This window comes from Pteropus medius, unplaced genomic scaffold, assembly GCF_902729225.1.
Source record: "Pteropus medius unplaced genomic scaffold, Ma_sr-lr_union100, whole genome shotgun sequence".
NCBI lineage: Eukaryota > Metazoa > Chordata > Mammalia > Chiroptera > Pteropodidae > Pteropus > Pteropus medius.
This window is the reverse complement of record NW_024346771.1, coordinates 825,288-848,253: the sequence shown is the minus strand read 5'-3', so window position 1 is coordinate 848,253 and position 22,966 is coordinate 825,288. Positions and strand designations below refer to the sequence as shown.

The 22,966-nt window shown below is 36.6% G+C and overlaps 1 protein-coding gene and 1 non-coding gene across 3 annotated transcripts in view; one reads left to right on the top strand and one right to left on the bottom strand.

The window, feature by feature from the left end:
* The window catches only part of PCOLCE2 (procollagen C-endopeptidase enhancer 2), a 61,844-nt gene extending 42,837 nt beyond the window's left edge, over positions 1-19,007 (top strand). For both annotated transcript variants that reach the window (XM_039876488.1, XM_039876489.1), the window contains exons 5-9: positions 1,458-1,594; positions 9,218-9,372; positions 14,085-14,168; positions 16,263-16,430; positions 18,426-19,007. In XM_039876488.1, the coding sequence (XP_039732422.1) occupies positions 1,458-1,594; positions 9,218-9,372; positions 14,085-14,168; positions 16,263-16,430; positions 18,426-18,556 (675 nt within the window). In that variant the 3' untranslated portion in view covers positions 18,557-19,007. The remainder of the gene's footprint in view (positions 1-1,457; positions 1,595-9,217; positions 9,373-14,084; positions 14,169-16,262; positions 16,431-18,425) is intronic.
* Positions 8,230-8,348, bottom strand: LOC120613864 (5S ribosomal RNA). Its single transcript, XR_005655791.1, has one exon. It is a non-coding gene; the product is annotated as a 5S ribosomal RNA (ribosomal RNA).
* Positions 19,008-22,966: the final 3,959 nt, after the last annotated feature.

The window sequence follows — 22,966 nt, the reverse complement described above, 5'->3', positions numbered from 1 at the left end:
GAAATCACTGGAAGCTCTGTCCAAAAAAGAAAAATATAATGAGAATAGTCCTAAATTTCTTTGCAAATCTAAGGGCATTTTCTTCTACTACATACTTACCTTCATTATTTTTTAATCATAGCTTTCTCTTTCGCCCTCGTATTTATTTATTTATCTTGTCTACAAAAATTGTTATGTGACTAATCTCTAATTAGAGAAAGTTCAGCCAATTTTTTAATACCCTGGAAGGCATTTTATTACTAACTGGTGAGAAGTTACTAGACACAAAGTGGAAATATTTTAATACAATTTAAAGCAATGCTAAGTATGAATAAGACATTATTCACCCATCACTGTTTTTGACTTTTTTAAAGGTGGGTAACTATGTAGATATGTGGCAGTTATGTTCAAAGCCAAAATTTACCTTTGGTCCCTCTATGATGCTGTTGCCATTATCATCTTCATCCAGATTGCTGTGTCTGAGTCTTCTTTGGTTGATAACTACATGCCTGTCTTCACAGGAATTAATGACCATTATCATCCCTAAGAGTAGGAAGGGTTGCCAGCCCACCTGCTGCCCCACAAGAGTGGGGACCAGATGTCTGGGAGCCATGGGTATTTATGAACACAGTACAATTTACTTTGATTCACACATTGGAAGTGCTCTGGAACAAATCTGCTTGTACAGGGGAATGAGTGCCTATTAAAACAAAACTTCCTATTAATTTGAATAATTTAGGTCTCTACTATTGGTACTAGTGCAAAAAAAATTTAAGAAATACTTCAGAACTCTAACATCGACTTTGTGTATCATGCTTTTATGAAGCCTCTTTAAAAATCAACCACATTACCAATTGGCTGTGCTAGGCACATTCTTCAGACATAAATCAAGAAGACACCACAGGCCCACTTCCCTGAGCCCCTAGTCAAAAAGAATTTGACTCCTTTACATGTGATGGGACTATCAGTTTCCTTCCCTCAAAACGGCAACAACTCTACCATCTCATCCACCCAAACACACGTACACCACACTCTGACACACACTAATATAGGGGACATCTTAGATGATACTTTTTAATTTCTATTAGTTTTCTTCTAAAGAAGAATGAAGTTGGTAGGTAGTCCCTCTTTCCACTCCAACACATACCCAATTATGGTCTCAGTGTAGGTTGCCAGGGTTACATAGTGTTTCCATACTTTCTTAGATGTAAGTGAACAGAGCTCCTAAGTTTAAGATCCTAACTAGGGTTCATCTGGGGTTGAGATGATCTTTTGAGATGATTAAAAATTAAAGCAAAGAATACTACAAGAAATACAAATATCACAGAAGAAATATAAAAACAAAAACAAATAATTTAAACAATACATTTTTACAAAGGAAAATCATGGTACCCTATAAATCTGGGAAGAGAAGGAATTCCATTGAGGTTATTCAGCAGTGATATTTTGATGCTTCTAATGTTGTGCTTTCACTAAAGCTTATAGAATTAAAGTTTGAGAAGTTTGATGTTGAGCGCGATAACTACTGCCGATATGATTATGTGGCTGTGTTTAATGGTGGAGAAGTCAATGATGCTAAAAGAATTGGAAAGTATTGTGGTGATAGTCCACCTGCGTAAGTAGCACCTGTTTTATTTCATAATATTTTGGTGGCCCAAGACTTTTCCTATTAAATTGCCCAGTTATATCTTATTTTGGGGAAGACTTTATGTTATTGTTGTTTTGTTCACAAATTCTTGGGTTCCATGACAGTGGAGTTCCATACAGCACCAAAACGAAGAGTAGTCAACCCAGAAAGTAAGGCAACATTACCAACTGTAGAGAGGCCTCAACAGCGAAGAGATAAACAGAAGCCGAGTTGGTGATGCCCCAGGGGCAGATACTGCATCAGTTTCCTGGATATATCACTGCCCTGCAAAGGTGAAGTTCAGCATCACAGTAGAATGGGGAAAATTCTAAGAAAATAAGCAGGGGCCTGAATACTGAGGATCCAGAGAAGGAAACCAGGAAGCTTACTTAATCAGAGATCTGTCCTGGACCTTTCAGAACCTTGTGGCACTTCATCACATTGTTACTCAAATCTCAGCTGAGTGAGCCTGAAAGGTTCTGTGTATTTATCAGCAAACATTTATGGTGCTAAATGCTCTGCCACTTACTAGCTGTGTGACATTGGGCGTGTTACTTTAATAATTAAGAATTTTTAACATATTCAAGTTAGTTATAATTTAAATATTACTATACCCAAATTTGTTGGAGAAAGGCCCATTTCTACATTCCTAAAGAAAGTGTTCCTTGTATTCTTTTTCTAGTGCTGTTGTAACAAATTACCATAAACGGAGTGACTTAAAACAACACATTTATCGTCTTACATTTCTGGAGGTTGGAAGTCTGAAATCAGTTTTACAAGGCTGAAATCAAAGTGTCATCAGCTCTGAGGGGAATCCGTTTCCTTGTCTTTTTTCAGCTTCTAGAGGCTGCTTACATTCCTTGGCTGTGGCTCCCTTCCTCCGTCTTTGAAGCACATTAACTCCTATCTCTGCTTCTGTCATCGTGTTGCCTTGTCCTCTCTGAGAGTCAAACCTTCCTCTTATGAGGACAATCATGGTTACATTTAGGCCTCACCTAGATAATCCAGGATAGTCTTTCCTCAAGATTCTTAACTTAAGCATCTCTGCAAAGTCCCTTGCATATACGGTGACCTATTCCCAAATTCCAGGGATTAGAATGTAGACATCTTTTGGGGCCATTATTGAGCCCTCCTTTATTCCAAACCAGTCTTTTTTATCTGTATCCTCCTTCTAACCTCCTCATTGTGTCCCTTGAAACTTTCCTCTACCTAGTAGTCCTCTTTCTCCATCTTCACCTCTGCCTTCTTTTTTTGTTCTTTCTCTATAACCTATAAACTTAAGTTCTCCAAAATTAAAAGAAAAAACTCTCTTGACTCTCTGTCCTGCTCTAGCATTTTTGCAATATCTCTCCTTCTGTCAATATCCAAATATTTTAAAAAATAATTTTGTTTCATTTCCTATCAATATGGAAAATAAGCTACCTTTTAAAACCATCTCAGAATAAACACCAATGTTCCTTAAGTAAATATTAATAATAAAAAAGTTGAAGCATTGCTGAATTGGCAAAAATCTCAGAGGTCAGAAATGATGAGAAGCCCAAATCCGGAGAGATAAACTAGTACTTGAAGGTGACAGCTTCCTTCAGGACATGTGCTAGTTTTTGATGACCTAGAACTTCATTCTTAATAGATCATGCTTGGGGAGAGGAGACAAAGCTCAGGGTCCAAAAAGGAAGGAGATTGGATCACAGACCACGGCATAAAGAAGGGACCTAATAGAAAGTGACACGAATGTGATTGAACTAATCCTCTCCCTTCCCCAAAGAAAATAGTAAGAAATATTGGCTGTTTTGGTTTTGGCTTTTGGTAAAGAGAAGAAGAAGTAGCCTCTGACGAGTATTCCTAATAAAAAACCAGTCAACATGTGCATTTGAAGGTTACAATTTACACTACCAAAAAACACTGTTCCCAAAAAACACAGTCAAGAATTTAGTTTAAAAGAGTTTACAATTTGATAGTTTCTCCAGGGTGACAAAAGAAAACTCAAATTCTGTCTGGAAGAATGCATCTTAACTTAGGCTTTAAGAGTGCCTATAAAGTTTCAAGGAACATAAGTTCTCAATAAAAAAAAAAAAAGGAGAATCACAAAACACAAAGGAAAGCCAACATAAACAAAATCAACAGAAACAAACAGTATAGTCAGACCCACAGAGGCTATATGTAGTAAAATTATGAGACACAGAATGTGAAATAAATACGCTTAAATTCATGTGAAACATTAATCAAGAGACTATAAAGTACAGCTATTTAAAAGTATGAATAAGAAACAAGAGACTTTCAGAAATGATTAGAAAAGAGCCTAATAGAATTTCTAGAACTGAGACATGATAATATAAAAAAAACTTAATACATGAGTAAATAACTGATAAGACATAGATCCAGAAAGAATTAGGGAACTGAGAAATAATTACCTGGAATATAGCACAAAGAGACAAGCAGATGGAAAATATAAAGGATAGATTAAGAGTCACAGAGGCTAGAGTGAAAGTGTCTAATAAACATTTAATCAAGAGTTCCCAGATAAAGAATAGAGAATGTAGGGAGTTTAATGTTTGAAGAAATAATAGCTGAGACTTTTCCAATACAGATGAAAGATGTCAATTATCAAATTCAAGAACTCAATAAATCCTAAGCAACAAATATAGTAATATATCCATTTCTACATGCATTATAGTAAAACCACTAAATAACAAAGATGTTGAAAATAGCCAGAGAGAAAAGACAGATTATGACAAAGGAAAGAAAATTAACCTAATACTCAGCTTCTCAATAGCAACAATGGAAGTTAGAAGATCTTAGAAGATCTTCAAAGTGCTGAGACAAAATAACTGTCAAGCTTGAGTTATTTACCCAGAAAAACCTCTCTTTTGTGAATTTGGGTGAAATGAAGGCCTTTTCAGTTAAACAAAAGCTGAGAGAGTTTACAACCAAAAGCCCCTAACCAAAGAAACTTCATTATGTTCTTGAGGCAGAAAGATAATGATCACAGATAAAAGACTGAGATTCAGGAAGAAACACTGAACACATAGTGGTCATAAGAGTTGAAAGATTCTGAGGTCCTTGTATTATTTGAGAACAGGGTGAAGATATTAAACTTTATAATACGCTAAAGTAAATATGGATGTTAAATTTAGGATAACTTACAGGAAAAGTAGAAATAGTCTTTAATTTCCAAAACACTGGAGGAAAAACATAAAATGAGAAAAAAAGTTTGATCCAAAATAAAGGGAAAAAGAGAAACATAAAAAATGCGGCCAAGTAAAAAGCACAAAATAAAATAGGAGAAATATCTCTAGATGTATCTGTAATCAGTATAAATGCTGATGAATCAAATCATTAATGAAAAGCCAAAGAGTATCAGACTGGATAACAAAGCAAAATCCAGTTATATACTGTTTATAAGACACATCTTCAAAATATAAGAACCCAGCATTTGAGAATAAAATGATAAAAAAGATATTGGTGGCAAATGCTAATTGAAAGAAAACTGGCATAGCTTTATTGATATCAAGAAAAAGCAGATTTTTGGCAGAAAGCATTACTAGAAATGTTCCATATAATGATAAAAAGTGCAGTTTATCAGGACATGTACTAGTTCTTGATGACCTAGAACTTCATTTTTAATAGACCATGCTTGGGGACAGGAGACAAAGCTCAGGGTCCAAGCAGGGAGTAATTGTATGTACATCAGAAATATGCAAAGCAAAAAAATGAATAAAAATTAAAAGACCATTTTTGTAGTAGATTTCAAACACATCTTTTAATAATTGACAGATTAACTGAATTACAGAAAGATGGAAAATCAGGATGCAAAAAAAGAAAAAACAATTAACAGGCTTGTTCTAATGGCTAGAGAACACTGCGTCCAACGATGAGAAAATGCATTTTTTTTTCCAAGCAAAAAAATGGACACAGGAAAAAGAAAAAACCAGAATTGCCAAATAATCACTAAAGAAGTTTGATCTATAGTTAAAAGTTATCATGCAGGGGAACAGGCCCAAATTGCTTTTTTCCGTGAATTCTAACAAATGTTTGCTGACAGATAATTTCTACACTACACAGATGCTTTCAGAGAAAAATAGGGATTGTGCCACAACTAATTTTATAAGGCTTATATAAGTCGGCAACAAAACAAGGTAAGGACAATATGAGAAAATAATATTAAAGACAAATCTCACTTATGAATGTGATAAAAAAAATTAAATCCTAAAAGAAAACATACTAGCAAGCCAAATTTATAAAAATATCTTTTGACCAGGAATTCAAGGTTGGCTTGAATTTAGAAAATCTATTAAATTTATACATTATCAGATGTATGACTTGTAGATTTATGTTTTTATTTGTTGAAAACATTAATTTATTAAAAATATCTTTTCTTAAATAGCTTGAATTTAAAATTTGTATTTTTAAAAGATATTATTTTAATAGCAAAAAATATGTAAAATACTCAAGAATAAATTTAACAAATTCTATGCAAGGCCTTGATAGAAAAAAATTATAAAACCTTACTAAAAGACATTTTAAAGGACCTAAATAAATAGAGCTATACATTGTTCTCATGAATAGGAAGAATCAGTACCATTAAAAATATCGAAATTGGTTTTCCATTAAATCTGAGAGCCTGGTTCTAAAATGTGCATGGAATTGCAAAGGGGGTGGGAGGGGTGATACTAAGTCAGTTCTGAAGAAGAAGAACCTGGCAGGAGGATTTGCCTCACCATGATGTAGCCATGTCAGAAAGATGTCGTAATTAAGACAATGTGGTTTCATCAAAGAGATAGACAAATTGAGTAGTGAAAACACCAAAAAGAGGCCAGAAAGGTTCCACATGTGTCCAAAGATTGGGCACATCACAGAAACTCACAGGTCAGCAGGTAAAGAATAGCCCTATTGCAAAATAAGGCAGGGACAATTTTTATTCATGTGGGAAAAATGGATCACATTCATATCTAATATCACAAACATCAACTACCAGATGGATTGGGACTTCAATGAGAAACCCAAATGAGAATTTCTGCTCATCAAAATTCACCTTAAAGAGAGGGGAAAGAGAAGGCACAAAACGGATATTTGTAACATATTTTACAAAGAACTAGGTTCCAAAATGTATCAAGAAATCCTAAAAATTAATAAAAGATAACAAATAGAAAAAAAATGGTTAAAAGACATGAAAGGCATTCCCAAAAGAAGAAAGCTACACAGTGAATAGTCTTTGAAAAGAGTGTAAATTGGTACAACCATTTTGGCAATTGGTTTGGTGTTATCTAATGAAGTTGAAAATGAGCATCTATTCTGTGACACAGCATAGAGCATTTATCCTACCCTCCTAGTGTGCCCACTAATGGTACGTTTGCCCACGTGCACCACGAGACATATACAAAGAGTGTTCTCAGCAATATTGTTTGTAACTGGTGTGGAAGAGGGGTAAACAGCCAAATGTTTATGAACAAGAGAATAGTTAAATTGTGTTTTAGCACACACTACACAGCAGTGAAAACAGTAGATGACTCTCACCATTATAATGTGGAAGGTGAAAAAAATAACAAAATACACACCATACCCTTTCATTTATATGAAGTTTAAAAGCATGCAAACTTATACAATATATTATTTAGTGATGCATATATATATCGGTAAATCTATAGATAAAAGAAAGAAAAGGATAAACACACCATTGAGGGCAGTGGTTGGGGTCGGGGAGGGGGAGGCGATGGAGGAGGCTGTTGAACACCACTCACTTCTGAGGAGTTTGTCTGGAATAGCCTGCCTGCCTACCATCAACTAACACTTTTACCAGAGGGATAATTTTTCATAGAGTATTTCTGGGATGGGGCAGTGTAGAAAATGAGAAAATCTGTTTGGGGAGGTTTTCCCCTGTTAAAAGTATGAATAGAAGGAGAAGTGTTGTGCTTGGTGGGACATCACCTATGTCTGGTTCAATGCAGTATCAGTAACACTGAATTCAATTCAAAACATTTATTACATCCCAGCCATGTGGTGGGCACTAGATTAGGTACTTGAAATGCAAAGGTAGGGAGGGGTGACAGAGATGAAGAGGAGGATGTGGATCAAGAAATATTAGGAGGCAAAATTGGCAAGACATGGTGATTGAATGTAGTGATTGAAGAAGAGAAACACTGTGGGATGACAAAGTAGAGTCAGACAACATAACCAGCTATAAGACATGAAACAGTATCCTTAGTTCATTCTTGGGATTTCCCGGGGTGGATTCAAATGAAATTTCTTCTTGTCTTTCTAGTGATTTGTAACATTAATTTACAGATACAACACTTGGCCCTCAATACATTTATGTCACTTTGATTCTGTCACATTCATACTAAAGCTTAGTAGCAGCATAACAAAAATATGACTGTTACTAAAATACTCTTCCTTGAGAAAATTCGGTTTCCAATATGTTACATTCTTACTAAAGTTCAGTAGCAGCATAACAAAAATATGTCTTTGTTACTAAAATACTCTGAGAAAATTTAGTTTCCAATGTATTCTTCGAAGATTAGTTCACAGAAAAGGCAGTGAATGATCACTATCATTATAGCCTAAAAGGCTGATCTGGTTGGGTCTTAGGTTTCCTCTGGTGCTTATAATAACTGCCTTTTTGCACTCGCCTACAGCACCTGGTCTTCCTAGGTGGTCTCCCATTCAAATACTAACCAGGCCCAACCCTGCTTAGCTTCCAAGATCAGACGGGATCGGGAGTGTTCAGGGTAGCATGGCCGTAGACTAATAACTGCTTTTTGTAATTTTATCATTTAAACAAGAGTAACATTTGTTTGTAATTGTAGTTGACAGTTGTGTTTCATACACACTATTTGTATTTATTTAATGGAATTTGTTTTCAAAAGCAAGATAGAATATTTTTGTTAAAGACTTGATTCTCAGAAGCATTATTTAAATGACCTTGGCCACTTTCGTGACCAGAACTGTAAAAGTCATGAAGCCCACTCTTAGGTTTGCTCCATCCCTTGGCTCAGAAGATAAGAACTTTAGGTAAGAAAAGGTCTTGCAGTATTTCTTACTGGTTGGATCAAGTACAGATCTACTCTCCCCTCTATCCACTCCCACTCAAAGTAGCTGATAGGTGGGAAAAAATTATTTATATGTCCGTGATGCCTAAGAAGTGGTTTGGCTGAGAGAAGATGCCTCAAAAAAGGACTTTAGTCAAACCACCAATTAACTCAAATAACTTGTTTCAAAAATACTTGTCCCTAGAGTCATCTGGTCTTGGGTTCAAATTCTGACTCCCCTGCATACTAGCTGTAGAGTCTTGGGCAAATCACTTGAACTCTCTGAACTTCAGTTACCTGTTCTATGAAAAGGGGATAGTAATAGGATTGATGTGTAGACAGAATTCAACAGTGCCTTACTGAGCAAACAGTAAATGTTAGCTATTAAGCATTAAGATTGAGTAGATTAAAGCTTTCACCTTTTTAAAAAGTATTTTAGCTCTTAAGTTTAAACAAATAGTAATCTTTTGTCAGAAATTAATGGAAAGCTAGAAAATTCTACATTTTAGTACCAACTAGAGTGTATTTCTACACTTAAACTTTGAAATATATACATATATACTTAAACATGTTTTTCTTCTTTTAGACCAATTATATCTGAGAAAAATGAACTTCTTATTCAGTTTTTCTCAGACTTAAGCTTAACTGCAGATGGATTTATTGGTCACTACAAATTCAGGCCAAAAAAACTACCTACAACTACAGCACTACCTGTTACCACCACATTCCCTATAACTACAGGTAAGTTTTTCAGTTTCGAAGTTCATACACAAACTTAAGGAGTATAAGAAAAGTTCTTCTGAAGTAGGAAAAAATAAGAAGGAGATATTTGAAACTAAAATAAGTTAAATAAGATGAAAACCTATGTCAGAGAATAATGCAACTCCATTAGTGAAAGAAAAGTATAAAATGTAAGAATAAAAATAATTAATAATTTTTAAAAGTCATCTAAGAAAATTATGACCACTTAACAATTACTAGGAACCCTATTATAGGCACAGATCATTATAATACTAATTTTTCTTTCCTGGCAATTATAAAATTATGGTTTTCTTTTTACTACATAGAATTGTAGTATCTTAGGTTGAAGTTCTAAGGCCTTGATGCTGACCTGTTTTCACATATGCCGGTATTTGGGCTTTTTTTCCCCCTTTGCTCCAAAATGTGTCATACAAAATATATTATTTTTTCAAATTGGAGTAAATCAAACAAAAATATTCACTGTATCATAGAGGCCAGTGGGAAACTCTGGTCTGGGGTATGGTCTAAGAAGTGGAGAGGCAGGAGTGGGTCACTGTCTGTATCTAGTCTCTACATTCTGTCAGCTCCACCCACTGGGATTTCAGGCCTCAGATCTCAACATCTAAATGCAAGGAGGGAAAAAAGTGGAAGGGAAGGATCTAAGGTTAAGATATGAAATGGACTGAAATAAGACCAATTGTATTGCCAACTATTTTCCGTATGTACCCTGGGTAGGGCCATCCTGAGTACAACAAGCACTTACCAAAAGGCCGATTTTTCTGAGCACTCCCCAATTGTGCCATCTTGTGGCCTGGAAGTATACTGCCTCATGTTACAGCAGTATTTCTCCAGCTCATCTCAGTAAACCCTGGTGGCCTTATTCTTTTCAGTGAATTATCTATATGGTCATAAGCATGGGGTTTAGTGGTTCCCCAGCTTTTATCTTGAGTCCTAAACTGAAATTGCAAACATGGGTTTGTAATTTATCTTCTAGAGTTTTGCAACTGCTAAACATTTCAGTGAAAATTTAGGAAACTCTTGTTTTTATCACAGTTTTCTGCCTCAAACCTGCTTTTCTACCTTTTTTCCCTGGCATGGCCCACACACAGCACCTCTTAGGGTCATTTTTTACTTCCTCTGTCTTATCTCCCCACTGCATGCCCCACCACCACAGAGCAGACCATGTCATTTTTCCCCCTTAAATTCATTATCTACACCTGTGCCATCTAATACAGTAGGCACTACCAAACACTTGGAATGTGGCTAATGATACTGAGGAACTGAAATTTTAACTTACTTAAATTTTAAAAGCCTCATGTGGCTTGTGGCTGCCATATTGGATAGCACAGGAGCCCAGCTCCTTTAAGTGGTATGTAAGTCCCTTCACATTTGATCTCTAGCCTCTCTGTAGTTTTATCTTTAGTCCCTACCACCTCTCTCCTTGTGCTCTAAGTATTTTCAATTTTATTCTAAGTGTGGGAAAAGCTGTTGATGGATTTAAGCCAAGTTCAGGATTAGATTCACACTATGGAGATCACTCTGGCTACTGTGAGGTGAATGGATTGTAGAGGTCAACAGGATCCACAGATTCTCGTGGTTGTCCATGTGAACTACGTGTGCGATAACAGAGATAAAGAGATCATCAAGAGGTATTGACCTTTGTGCAAGCCAGGGACCTTGGGAGATATTGACAGGGCTTGATGATTAATTTGAGTAGGGAGATCAGAGCAGTATCAAGAGTGTTTCCCAGGTCCCTGGCTTGCAAAACACAGGAGATAATGTTACCATTTGGCAAAGTCAAGCACTGAGTTTAGGGGTATGACCTTGTTGAGTTTGAGGTGTCTGTAAGAGACTCAAGTGGAGATGTCGTGTAGATAGCTATACATGGGTCCCCAGACCAGAAGAGAGATTTAAATTTGAGAGTCATCAGTATATACATGGCTGACATCATGATCCAGAGTGAGATTACCTAGGAAGAAATTAGGGATGAAAAAAGGAGAAGGGCTGGAATTAAATCTGTAGAATCTCCAGCATTTTAAAGAGGAGGATATGCTGGCAAAGGAGACTGAAAATCAGCAGCTAAGAAGAGGCAAGGAAGCCAGCAGTAGGTGTCATAGAAGCCATGGATGAAAATGTTTTAAGAAGGGAATGGTGAGTAATTCAAATGTTGATGAGACTTCAAAAAAGGGAAGTATTAAAATGTTTCCACTTGATTTCATGACATGGAGGCTCCTGGAGACCCTAGCAAAAGTCGTGTGAGTGGAGTTGTGTAGGCAGAAGCCAGACAGAATGGGCTGAGGGGGTGTGTGGAACAAGGCAAAGAAACTGAGACAATAAATTCCAGCAACTCATTTCACAAGTTTGGCCCTAAGGAAGGAGAGAAGCCTTGAGTGTCTGGAACAAGTTAAAGCTAATGGGAAATCACCTATAAAGGAGAACATATTGATGGACAAAAAGAATAAATTGAAGAAGTGATTTCTATGAAGGTGAGGTGTGGCCTCCAGAGGACTCAGAAGGACAGATCTTAGACTAGAGGTGGGACATCCTTCTCTCTCAGGGGAGGAAAGCAAGAGAGAGGATACAGATAAAGACAACTCAGATGTTTGGTGGGGATCTCGACATTTTCTTCTATGATCTTTGTTCTCTCTAGAAAATAAGTGAAGCCACCTACTGAGAATGAGAAGGGAGGTAGAAGACTGGGTGGAGGTGTGCGTGGTTAGGAGAATGAGAAAGAATTTGAAACACAGCTGTGGAAATTGGAGAGTGAGTTGATCCACCAAACAGCTTGTCACTTTGATGGGGGTCTGTTTGTGCACTCGGCTGAGTGTGAACATAGATAAACAGGCTCCTACAGAATTCGAACAGGGTCGAAGGACAGAAGGAAAGAGAGTTTACGATATTGTCAAGAAAATGACTGAAATAATGGACCACGAAAACTAAGTGGAGTAGCCAAGGAAGTAAAGGTGATTGGCGAAAATGAGAGAGGTCAATGTGTTGAACCTCTAAAGACAGGAAAAAAAAGTAGTCATGAAAGTAAATAAATAGCTAAACTCTAAGGAGAGGAGAGGCTATACTGGATATGAGGAAGTCTAAATTTGAAAGATTGGTGACTAAAGACTTTTGCAGGAGAACATGTGAGCTTAGGACTGAGTGAGATGGAGCAGAGGAAAAGTCTCTGGGAAGGATGAGGCCACAGCACTGAGAGGGATTGTCGACAGTGAGGTGGCCTCAGGAACACACAGGGAGGCTGAGAGCTAGGTGCCATGCTGAGGAGGGTAGGTGTTAGAGAGACCACAGGAGGATGAGGAGGGTCAGGGGAGTATAGCTGATGATTTAAGGGCAAGAGAGCAGGGATCTACTTAGGGAAAGAGGGAGCAATGTGGGATACCCACCCAACTTCCAAACTGATGTCCTGAGGCTGAGAAGGAGCTGGTTTCCAGTGGTCCGCCTAGAAAGGGGCCCTTTCATTGGCCCAGGAGAACCACTAATGCCACTACTTTTTGACTTAGTTAATTAAGTAAATTTAGGTCCCTAACTTCTGGAACAATGTTCCCTCTAAATGGTTGCTGAGTTCTTTTTCATAAAAAAAAAAAAAAAAAAAAAAGTGTGTATGTGTGTGTATGTATGTTTATGTGTTTAAGCCATTTTATGTAGTTTAACATTAAATTGTATATATTTTAATATTGTAATCCACTTCAGATGTTTTTTTGCAGTTAAGTAGGGATACAAATTAAGAGTAAGTAAATAAATAAAAAATTCACAAAAGGCTCGGCAGAACATATTAAAAGGGCAATATTACAATTACAAATCCTTACCAAGTACAATTCATTTTTAATGATGATAAATAAGGATTAAATATTTTCATTTCGTTAACCCAAGGTTTCTCAACCTTGGCACTATTAACATTTTAAGCCAGATAATTCGTCGCTCTTGAGCACTGTCCTGTCCATTACAGGTGTCTCACAGTAACCCTGGTACCTGCCCACTAGAGGCTGGTATCACCTCCTCGTTGTGACAACCAAAATATTTCCAGGCACTGCTAAATATCACTCAGGTGGCAAAATTACCCCCAGTTGAGAACCAATGTGTTTATCTTTTAATTTTACTTTTAAATTTCTCTGCTTCTCAATTCTTAATATCCTTAGAAGCAGTAACAGGCTCAACAGAAATGTTTAGTAATTGGTTGCATCTAATTACAGATGTAACACGTTACATGTGAGCAGTATTTCTAAAAAAACCTGTACTATCCACATTTAGGTAATTGCATGTTTTAACTGCACCAAAAAAACCTCCCTCCATCCTCAGGAGAAACATCATAGGATTCCTTGTGCGAAGTGAAGAGTTTACCTATATTTTCTGATTTCATATTTGTTGTGAATATGGGTTTTCCTAAGCAGGACACATGGGTGACTATATCTATTTTGGGTTGTAGTGTTAAATGTAAACGAAGAGGAGAATAGGGCTAAATTTGGGTTATCTTTGATCTCAGGTTTAAAATTCAGCAGAGGGTATTGAGTTACACTGAGGAAATTGGAGCAGTAGTTGGTAGCACGAAGAATTTCTTTTGTACGCTTTCTAATTATTTCATTGCAATGACAGATTGGTGGCTCGGGGAAATAAATGAGAATTTTAAAAGGATAGATTCATATCTAAATGCCAATTATATTTGAATTCATTTTCCTGAATCTTATGTCTTTCTTCTTTTAATTAAGGTTTAAAACCCACTGTGGCCCTGTGTCAACAAAAGTGTAGATGGACAGGGACTCTGGAGAGCAATTATTGTGCAAGTAACTTTGGTAAGAAATAAAACCCAGCCTTTTCTCTTTAGTAAGAAACTTGAGACTGCATGCTTAGTCTCAAAGGAATCGCCATGACGGTGATGGGAAAGGGTCAGTTACACTCTTCATTTACCCAAGAAAATATTTTCTTGCACACTAAGGTATATTGACTTGTGCTGTTCAAAGTGTTAGATTTCACAACTGAGAAAAATATTTATACAGACAAAGTACTTTTTCACATAAACTTAATTTGACTCCTGGTACATGATACTGCTACTCTGCATATTCTGGCTAGCTCAGTATTCTTGAAAAAAAAAAAAACCCACGTGCCTCTTTTCTCACATATTTTTCATGTACTGAGTATTTTTTCAAACGTCTGTAATTCAACTTAAGTAAATTAGAAACATATCCAGGCTGGTCTCTCTCACAAGATATTCAGGTATGTCCTCTTCAGTGTCCTTCCAAATACTAAATTAAAACTTGGAAACCTGAAATCTATTTGGAGACTCATAATTTGGAACCTGAGGAGATATTACTTAATGACTTAGAATTTCTAAGAGATTTTTCCAATAAAAAATAGTTGTACTTTCTGTGAAAAGCACTCAAGAGCAAAAGATAACCAAATTTAATTATGTTATTTTCAAAAGGAACATTTAAAAAAAGTATGAGGAAAAGAAAATTGCTGTAGTCTAAATAGGTTACCCAAAAGAAAGGGCCTCCCAGAAGCAACTTTGCTTGCTTTTTCTGTGCCTTAAAGTGGTAACTGTCTGCAGCTCAGACAGACTATATAGCAGTGAAGTGAAGGCACTGAGAAATCTGGGGCCCGACACCCCTCTGGAGTTTGCATGCCAAAATTCAAGTAACTGGCATAAAAATGAAAACAAATAGCATCAGGTGTCATTGCCACCAACCATATTTAGTTTAGTCTTCTGTAGGAGGTGCTGAAGGAGATCTCCCTCCCTGTCCTTTGGAGCCACCTGATTCCACTGGGCTACAGACTGACATTTTGCAGTGAACACTAATCACCTGGAATCAAAGTAAGGCATGACAGGAATTCTGATTTTATGAGCTTTGCATACTGTGTAAGCAATGAGTTCGCACTTTGCCCAATAAGGGTAGTACAGCCAAGTACAAAACTTGATTTATTCCAATGTGTGTCACTTGTATGGCAAAACGACCACATATTATCAGCAGTGGCCTACTGGTTCTCAGCCAGCACTGATAATACTCCTCTAGGGGTAGTTTGCGGTTGTCACAATAACTGGGGGGGCACTACTGGTTTTTCTAGGCGGAGACAGGACTCATAAAAAGTCATTCAATACAAGTCCTGCACCACACCGAATTATCTCCACCAAAATGCCAAAAGCATGCCTTCGAGAAACACAGCATCTTTCCTTCTATGGCTCAGAAATGAGACTTTTTCCTCTGAGTGTCACAATAGAAAAAGGAGTTACATAATGAAAAGCAACTGAATTTTGCTAGAGTTTTTTTTAAGCAAGAAAATGATTTAAGTTACCCCTCAGTTCTATATTTTGACTTGTTAAATGAGATAAACAAGATGGATAAGAAAGGGAATATCAAAGACCCGTAAAAAGACAGATATTACTGATAATTAAAGAGAGATGAGGACCCAAGAGATGAACCAAAGTTCTAGGAGGGTGGACAGCTAAAAGAGAGGTCGGGGAAACACAGAAAGGTAGGCACCCACCTGTAGAGACACAAAGACTCTGATCTTCATGTCTCAAACCCCTCATGCAACCTCCTAGTATGGTATCACCTCTAAAGATTCAAGGCCTTCTTAAATAGCAGCTCATAGGCCTGTACCACACGTTGGGTAAGACGTTGCAAAGAGTCCCCATCTCAGCGACAGACTGCAATGCAGCGGCTATCTGGGTTTCTGTCCTAGGCAACCACCTGGGCAACATTACAGCTCCACGGCTCCTTTTCTCAACTTGAATTTTGGAGACAAATGTACAGAATCAATTGCTCTATTAAGGCATTCGCTCTAACATTAAAATGTTTCCCATCTGAATCTTAGAAAAATAAAAAATTTTCAGTTCGCTTACATTTGCCTTCACTGTTACATTACTTCAAAAATGTTTTCTTCTGCAGTATTGGCCGGCACCGTTATCACAACGGTCACTCGAGGTGGAAGTCTGCATGCCACAGTCTCACTCATCAACATCTACAAAGAGGGAAATCTGGCAATTCAGCAGGCCGGCAAGAACATGAGTGCCAAGGTCATTGTGGTCTGCAAGCAGTGCCCTCTCCTGAGAAGGGGTAAGTAAAAAGGAAAACTTTCGTCTTGTAGAGGAGCTCAGGGACAGAGAAGGGAACAAGAGAGTATCTCAGAGCAAGCCATGGGTCTGTCTATGCCATGGCTGGTCTAGGGAATCAAATCAGGGCTAATATATTGCCCACTTCTGGTATAGAAGGAAGGCCTTTGGAGTCAGGCAGAACTGGGCTCTAATTCCAGTTCTTATAACTTGTGAAAAAGACAAGGTAGTAGAAATGATGAACGAGTCCAAGAAGCATTTGAAGTTGGATAACAGGGAACAGACACAAAGGAGCAGTTCAGGAGAAAATTGTCAGTCATTGCACTTAAGGTGCCAATATTGTAAGAAAAAGGAAATTCAGAGCTGAAGTTCAGAAGAGAAAGGTATTAGGGGCTAGAATTAAGAGATTTGGGAATCATTTTTAGATAAAGGATCATTAAATCCATATGTAGGAATGAGTTTATTAAGAGAAATTTTGGAAAAAGGGGAGTTGCTCCAGAGCCAGAGGCACATTGTTTTTAAACACGCTCGTTAACATTGTCGAAGTAGTGTATGTTCAAGAAAAAGTAATGTCTGTTCTATAGTTTTTAAAAAGTTTAAATAAGTACAGAAATAAAATGTGAAGCATTTTCATTTTCAAAACCAGTGGTCCTATGAAAAGTTTCTTCCAGAAAGTTTCTGTCCATATAAAACATGCACGTACTCACTTAGAGAAACGGAATCATGCTATACACATTCTACTGCAACTTGCCCCCACATGATATTTACGTAGATGCCTTTCTGCAAATAGCACATATAGATAGATCTCTCTCTTTAGAATGGTAAATAATGCCTGGTATTCCAGTGTGTGATATGCCATGATTATCCAATCTCAGCTCATTGCTTTCCTCGGTCTCGTTACAAACCTCTCCCACAACCAAAACAAACCAAACCACATGTGTGTGTGCACACACACACAGACACAGAAATTCAGAATATTCACTTCAAGAAGGCTTTACTATGAATCTGGATCGTTCAGAAAAGCCAGGAAGCCAGCAGCGTCACACTGACTTTTTAGAGGGAACAGCAAAGGCTCTCTAAAAGATAACGCTTCTTTCCAGAACTGCCAGGAACAGCAAATAATGATGCTAGCAGTCCAGACTTGAGGTGGCATTTACCTGTCCAGCCTACCAAGCTTTTACAGGCTCAAGACCACTGTGATGACAGTGTTATCCCACAGAGGAAGGATTACACAAGAGAAAAGAGAAACACGTATTTTTCTTATGATGCTCTGGGGAAGAGGGAAGGAAGATAAAGAAGGTAGTAATATGCACTTCCTTTATGGCATTTTTCTGAGGCAATATAAATCTTCAGAGTTGAACCCAACATGTGTCAGCTTAGGCACCAGTCAGTCCAGGCATAAACTTAGTCAGACACACTTATATATATTTTAAAAATAGTGTAACTGATATAAGTACTTTGTAGTACCTGTTTTTGTAAGAGACTGTAGGACTGCAAAGAAGTATATGATGAAATCATGCCCTCAGGAAACTTACATAGTATATATGCTTGAGATACTGCAAAAACATTCAAGACAACTGAAGACAGTAGATCATTAGTTGCCAAATACCTGAGAAATCCAGAAGCGCTATGGGATTTCGAGAGGCCATCTGAGGATGGCGTGTCTGGGGCACTCACGGGAGGCCCCTGGAGCAGTTGAGAGCCTTTCCCATGAGCATAGTGCATCATTCTTGGTAGACACTCAGTAAATACACCAGACCTACAGTGCCGCAGAGCAAGACATGACCGGATCTAGTTATTCCAGCCAATTTCCCAGTGTCAGCAGAGCTGGAACATGTTACTCAGTTTTTAGGTTTTTGCTGATGAGAGTCTTAAACCAGTAGAATAAATATTTAATTGTATCCCTACAGAACATTTATCTAGAGGTAAGTTATAGTCTAAGTTGTTTCAAACAAACACACATAGAGAAAAAAATTAATTTTATGTTCTCTTTTTTTAGGTCAAAATTACATTATTATGGGCCAAGTAGGCGAAGATGGGCGAGGCAAAATTATGCCAAACAGCTTTATCATGATGTTCAAGACCAAGAATCAGAAGTTCCTGAATGCCTTGGAAAACAAGCAATGTTAACAGTGAACTGTGTCAATATAAGCTTCATTCTGTCATTGCCTTGGAAAGATCTATTTTTCTCAGTAGAAAAACAATCTTGTAATATTAAATATTGAGCATTCGGAAAGATTTACTCTTCACATGATGGAGGTATGAGACCTCTGATATTGCTGATGAAAGTTCTGTGCCTGTACCAAGAGGAGCAATATCTAATGGGGAACCTGCAGACTCACTGTGGTGATAGGAGACAACCTGTATCAAGCGTTGACAGTTTGGAAGCAGTTTATTTATACATGTCTGTACAAGGGTATTTTAGAAATGAGTTTTGTGAAGATGTAAAAAAGATTTTATAAGTGCGATATTTATAGTGGTATTTGTTTTACCTTCAAGCGCTTGCTTCAAGGTGTCATATTCTTCTCTTGCACTTTTAAATCAATGCTTAATAAAATATTTTAAATGATTATATAACAACCATTAAACTTGTTTTTATAGAAAGTGGGACACTATAAAAAGAATATTTTCTGCTATTTACTTATATGTTTGTCTTTGTAACAATTTACACCATGCTCAAAGAGTTAGCCTTCACAGAACTTCGGGGGCTGGATGGGTTCAGTAATGTAAACAGATTATGATTCTTCTCTGCAGAAACAGAAATGTTAGCGCTTGAACGGTATCCCTCAGGGATCTAGTTCAACTGCCCCACTTGTAATAGAAACAAGCTCAGGTATATTTAGTGACTTGTCCAGGCACACATCTCCCATGAGACAGAGCAGGCACTCAGGCTCAGAAGTCCTAATTCCAAACCCGGTGCCCTTTAAGCCCCTAGGAGAGATCCTTGCTGCCCCAGAGGAAAGCCCTCTTATCTTCACTTGCAGAGTTCAATTCTTGTTTTCCTAGCCTAAATCATAATTGGTCACTTTATAAGACTTGAAATGAACACTCCTATCCTGTTCAAGTTAACTGAATCAGGCTGTGTCAGCTAGGATGCACTCTGCAGTTGCCTTTGAAAAATCTATTTTCACTCAGCGGTGGAAGAACTGTAAAAGAACTCCCATCATTCGCACAGAGCTGCTTAAAATGTCTCTGTACCTGCAATAGGTGTGGCCACCAGCCCTCAGGAGCTGCGGAAGAGGGGCCGACCACCCCGGTCGAGGAGGTAGAAAGAGCATGAGGGATGAACAAAGACTTGAGTCACGAGGCCTCCCATACTACTAGAAGCAAAGTGTTAGAAATAAGGGAATACTCTTTTGGGTGAAAATCCAACTACATGCTATTTGAAAGAGTTATCTAAAACATAATGACAAAAAAGTTGAGAGAAAAAGGATAGAAAAAAATATCAGGAAACTATTAACAAAACTAATGTGGCTTTATTAATAGAAAAAAATGAAGGCATTACTCGAGAGTTACAAAGAGATAACAATTCTAAAATTTGCATGCAGTTAACATCTTTCAAAATATATAACAATCTGGTATAGTGTAAATGGAAATTGGTAAATTCATTATCATAATGGGAGATTTAAAACATATATCTCTCAATAGCTGGCAGATTTAAAAGAATAAAGATATAGAAGATTTGAACCACACAGTTAACTAGATTTACCTGATGGATATGTATAGAACAGAACCAAAAGCACATTTTTAATCTCAGCATGGAAAAATTTCAAAACTTGCCCATTTACTGTACTATGAAACAAACCCCAACAAATTTCAAAGAACTGAGAATGTACAAACGTCCTTCTCCAACAACAATTAATAATTAGAAATTAATAACAAAAAATAAACAATAGAAAAAGATAAGAAAAACCTGATGTTTGAAAATGAGAAATGTGATTTTAAAAATGCATGATCATGAGGAAATTAGAATGGAAAATAGAAAAATATTAAGAACGGAACAATAATAAAAATGCTGAATTTTAAATGTGCGGAAAGCAGCTTAAATAGCACTTTAAAATTCATAACCTTAAATGTTTACATTATTTTTAAAGGGTAAAAAATAATTAGGAAGTTAATAAAAGAACAAAAGAATAAACTTTTAAAAGATAGGAAGAAATAAGCATAAAAGCAGAAATAGAGGAAAATAGTAAAAATAAATAAAGAGAAAGTTAACAAAGCCAAAAATTGGTTATCTAAAATGACTAATATAATTGCTAAAGGTCTGAAAAGATTAAGCAAGAAGTGAAAAAGGACAAACAAAACAATTTGGAACTGAAAATAGACCTTACTACAGATGTTACATAATCTTCAGAGATAATAAGAGGATATTCTGAACTACTTTATGTCAACAGAGATGAAAGCTTAGATGAAGTGGACAAATTTCTAATCGGGAGAATTTATCAACTCATACTCAAGTGGAAATAGAACACCGAAACAGTCCTATAAACATTTTAAAAAATTTAGTCAGCAATTAAAAATCTTTGAACAAAATTCCAGGTCTAGAGACAAATACTGCCAATGTACTATTCCAGAGTGTCAGTGAAGAAGTAACACTCAGCAATTCTATGAGATTAATATAATCTTAATAGCAAAACTTGAGCAGACAATAGGATCCAGGAAAATTACCAGTCTGATTTCACTTATGACCATAGGTGAAAAATCTTAAACAAAATGTTAGCAAGCAAAACTTAGCAAATAAAATAGGTCATGATCAAGTTGGATTTATCCCAGAAACAAAAGATTGATTTATCATTAGAAAATCAATGATCATGCTTCACTGCATTAACGGATTTGCAAATGTTGAGAAGGCAGTCTTAATGCAACTAGACTCATAACAGTACCACACAGCCTCAAAAAGATATAGCCCGGGGACCAGAGCGTAACCGGACCCTGTCAGACTTTCTTCTTTGGGAGTCTTTGCAGCAGTTTGGCAGCAGTTCACACAGCCATCCCTGACCTCTTTTCTTTGGCTTACTTCTAGGGCTGCCTCAGATGCCAGGAGACAAGATTCATGTCAGGTGAGTGCAAACACTCCAGTTTAAAGTCCACAACTCCTCAGAAACCAAGATCTCTTATAAGAATTCCATAGGCATAGCTTCCAGACTCCTCATAGATGACAAGCCTAGTTATAAGTGTTACTCAGAAAAGCCCAAAGCTATGGCTCCTCTATGAGCTATTTATAATTTCTCCCAATCCAACACGATTTATCAATCAGGGGTCATTTTTATTATAAGCCAGTTTGCCTAGCAATATAGGTGGCATAATGTATTATCAGATTACTAGGTGAGTCAAACAAAGGTCAACTCTTAAGAGAATGGGGAAAGGTTTTGTTAAGCCCTGTTCATAATAAAGGAGAAAAATCATTTGATCTTAATAACGCAGAAAAGCATTTGTATAATTTAATATTTATTCATGGCAAAGCAAACCCTGAGCAAACTATGAATAGAAGGAAACTTCCTTAAACTGACAAGAAAACCTGCAGTAAATCTTGTACTTAATGGTGAAATATTGAGAGTATTTTCTTTAAGATCAGAGATAAGACAAGAATACTTGAAATCAATATTTCTATTAAAAATTGTCCTGCAGAGTCTGGTCAGTTTAGTAAGGCAAGAAAAAAAAATAAATGATATTAGAAAGAAATGAGACTATTGTAACGCAAAGATGATATAATTATTCAAATACAAAACCCAAAGTAACTTGCAAGTGATTAGAATTAATAGTTTCATAAGTTTGTCCCTTAGATGGATATATATAAACCTTAGCCCCAGGACAAACTATTGAATCTTATTTTATCTTTTATAGTTAATTAAATATCTTGAATTAAATATATGAGGGTCATTATTCACACACTAACAGCCTCTTTTTAACATAGGATCTTATAGATGTCCAAGAGTGGGACATCGATATACAGAATTGGGTATTCAGACAGAGCAGCTCCGGGACATACACTGTTCTGAAGAATTTTAAAATTATTTTAAATCCTAACTTTTACTTTGTTTTTGTCATTTGTTTCTTCCTCTTAAAAACAAAGTCAACAATTAGGTTTAAAAAGTTAAAATTTGATTAGCCATAAATCTGAAACATTATCTTTTGCTTGAAAGGTGTCCCTGTGGCATTTTGATACTAAGATTAGGTTAAACAGTGAAATGCATCTTTTAAGTATGGAAATCTATTAAGAAAGTTTACAAGCTTAAAATAAGACTTCATATAGCTAATTAATTTATCTCACAAATGAAAAATAAATATTAACAGTAATTAATATTAACAGTAATGCAATTAAGAGCTTCCGGGACGAGGAGGAGGCTTAGATTCTTCTGCGCAGTGTAGCCCTGGGAGAACTTTAGTTTCCTTATCTGCAAAGCGATTAAGTTGAATTGGATTCTTTCTGTGGTATCTTATAGGTCTTACATTGTTTCTAGGTCCTTGAATAACCACATAGATCGGGACATAGAGAAAATTAACCAGTTTCTCCATTCTATATTTTTGGTTCCTTCATGG